Source organism: Pyrgilauda ruficollis, unplaced genomic scaffold (assembly GCF_017590135.1).
Source record: "Pyrgilauda ruficollis isolate IOZ18807 unplaced genomic scaffold, ASM1759013v1 scaffold817, whole genome shotgun sequence".
In the NCBI taxonomy this organism is placed as follows: Eukaryota; Metazoa; Chordata; class Aves; order Passeriformes; family Passeridae; genus Pyrgilauda; species Pyrgilauda ruficollis.
In genome coordinates, this window is record NW_024530122.1 from 11,422 (window position 1) to 14,164 (window position 2,743).

Here is a 2,743-nt window from a genome sequence, read left to right on the forward strand (position 1 = left end):
GCAGCCCAAACCCCCCCCCAAAATCACCCCCCAAAGGCCCCCGGGGAACCCCAAAATCCTCCCCAAAACCTCCCAGGTGTCCAAACCCCCACCCCCCAAAACGGTCCAGGGGTCCGGGCACCCCAAAATCCTCCCCAACACCCCCCCATCCCCGTGTTTGGGTGGGAATTTGGGGCTGAACCCCAACTCTGTCACTAAGGGGACGCCCCTGGGGGGGAAGGAGGTCGCCCCAAATCCTGCGGTCCCCCCAAAATCGGGGCCCCTGAAACTCCTGGATCCCCAAAATTCCTAAATTCTTTGGTCCTCCCGTGCACCTCCAAAACATCCGGGACCCCCCAAATTCCTGGGACCCCCCCCAAACCCTGAGGCCTCCTCCCCAAAATCCCTGGGATCCCCTCAAACACCTGGAACCCCCAAATTCCTGACACAGCCCCCCCAGACCTCTGGGACCCCACCAGCACCTCAAACCCAACCAACCCCTGACCTGGGACCCCCCCAGCACCTGAATCCCAACGAACACCTGAGTCCCCCCAAATTCCTGAGCCCTCCAAATTCCTGAGTCCCCCAAAAATTCCTGCTACCCCCAAATTCCTGGGTCCCCCTGGACACCTGGGCCCCCCCAGATCCCTGAATCCCCCCAAATCCCATTTCCCCATGGATCCTGGCCCCCCAGATCCCCGCGCCCCCCCAGATCCCATTTCCCGATGGATCCCAGCCCCCCCAGGTCCCCCCCATACTGGGCACGTAGATCTCGGCCCGCTGCTCGTCCGGGAGCTCGCTCCAGTTGCGCTTGGCCGTGGCCACCACCGGCTTCTTCACCAGGAACGCGCGCGGCATGGCCGGATCCGCCGGATCCCCGACCCCGGATGATGGATCCCGATGGATCCTGATTGATCCCGATGGATTCTGATTGACCCTGATGGATCCCGATAGATCCCGCTGGATCCTGATGGATTCTGATAGAATCTGATGGGTTCTGATGGATCCCAAGTGATCCCGATGGATCCCAGTGGATTCCTGATGTATTCTGATGGATCCCAATGGATCCCGATAGATCCCAGCTGATCCCGATGGATTCTGATGGATCCCCTGCTCCCAATAGATCCCAATGGATCCCGGCGGATTCTGATTGATCCCGCTGGATCCCGGCCTGATGGATCCCAATGGATGCGCTGTGGATCCTCAGTCAGGCTCAACGCCGGATCCGCGGTTGAGTTTGATCCCAGATCCCAAATATTCGGTCAATATCCGCAGCCGATCCCAAATCCTTGGGCAGTTCTGGTCCCCGATCCCGCCGGACCCCGGTGCTCCGGAGGATCCCGGATTCGGGCTCGGATCCCGGGGCTTGGAGCGGTTCCGGTGCCCGATCCCGGTCCGGCGTCACCGCGATCCGCTGTCACCGCTGTCACCGCTGTCACCGCCCGCTGTCACCGGCCCCGAGCCCCGCGCCGCCCCCTCGGCTGCGCTGTCCCGGGGCTGTCCCGGTTGTGCCGTCCCGGTGCCGGTCCCGGCTCTGTTATCCCGGTTCTGGCTCGGTTATCCCGGTCCCGGCTCTGTTATCCCGGCTCTGGCTCGGTTATCCCGGTCCCGGCTCTGTTATCCCGGTCCCGGCTCTGTTATCCCAGTCCCGGCTCTGTTATCCCGGTTCTGACTCTGTTATCCCAATTGTCCCGGTCCTGTCCCGGCTCTGTTATCCTGGTTGTGCTGTCCCGGTGTTGTCCCGGTCTTATCCCGGTCCCAGTGGTGCCCTGCCGGTCCTGTCCCGGTCCTGGTCCTGGCAGTGCTATCCCGGTCCTGTCCCGGTCCCAGCGGTGCTGTCCTGGTCCCGGCACTGCTGTCCCGGTGCTGTCCCGCTGCCGTGCCGTGCCGTGCCGTGCCGGTGCCGGCGGTGCCGCCCCGCCGCGCGTCCCCCGTCCCGCCCCGCGGTGCCCCGGACCGGTTCCGCCGGTCGGGCCGGGCCGCGCCGCAGCCGGAGCCGGTCGGGCGGGCGCCGCTTGGGAAATAACGGGGAGCCCCCGCCCCGGCCCGGGGACAGCGGGGACACCGGGACAGCGGGGGGGCGGGGGACACCGGGGACAGCGGGGGACACTATGGGACACCGGGACAGCCACAGGGCGCAGGGGACACTGGGACACCGGGGGACAGGGAAGGGCATTTGGGGACACGGGGACACGGGGGGACGTGGGGACACTGGGACACGGACACCGGAGACATCGGGGACATTGGGACGTCAGGGGACGCAGGGACATCAGGGATGGGGACATGAGGACTTTGGGGACAGGCTGCGGGGGCGGGGGACACCGGGGACGTGGGGGACATTGGGGACATCGGGACATCGGGGATGGGGACACGGGGACTTTGGGGACATTGGGGACATTGGGCTGAGGGACGTGGGGACACAGGGATGGGGACAGGGACACGGAGAGCTTGGGGTGAGCTGGACAGAGGGACACGGGGACAGAGGGACAGAGGGACACGGGGACAGAGGGACAGAGGGACACGGGGACAGAGGGACAGAGGGACACGGGGACACGGGGATGGCGCTGTCCCCAGGACCGGGGTGTCAGAGGTCACCTGGAGAGACCAGGGGGGGTCACAGTGTCCCCGGGGGGGTCAGGCTGTCCCCGGGGGGTGTCACGGTGTCCCCGGGGTGTCACTGTGTCCCAGGGGGGTCCGACTGTCCCGGGGGGGGGTCACGCTGTCCCCAGGGGGGTCCGGCTGTCCCCGGGGGGGTCACCTGCAC

At 66.3% G+C, this 2,743-nt stretch overlaps 1 protein-coding gene across 1 annotated transcript in view; it reads right to left on the minus strand.

Moving 5' to 3' along the window:
• LOC121364402 (putative transcription factor Ovo-like 1) overlaps nt 1–847 on the minus strand; it is a 2,334-nt gene extending 1,487 nt beyond the window's left edge. Inside the window, exon 1 of the mRNA XM_041487641.1 lies at nt 745–847. Coding sequence (XP_041343575.1) covers nt 745–837 — 93 coding nt within the window. The 5' untranslated portion in view covers nt 838–847. The remainder of the gene's footprint in view (nt 1–744) is intronic.
• Nucleotides 848–2,743: the final 1,896 nt, after the last annotated feature.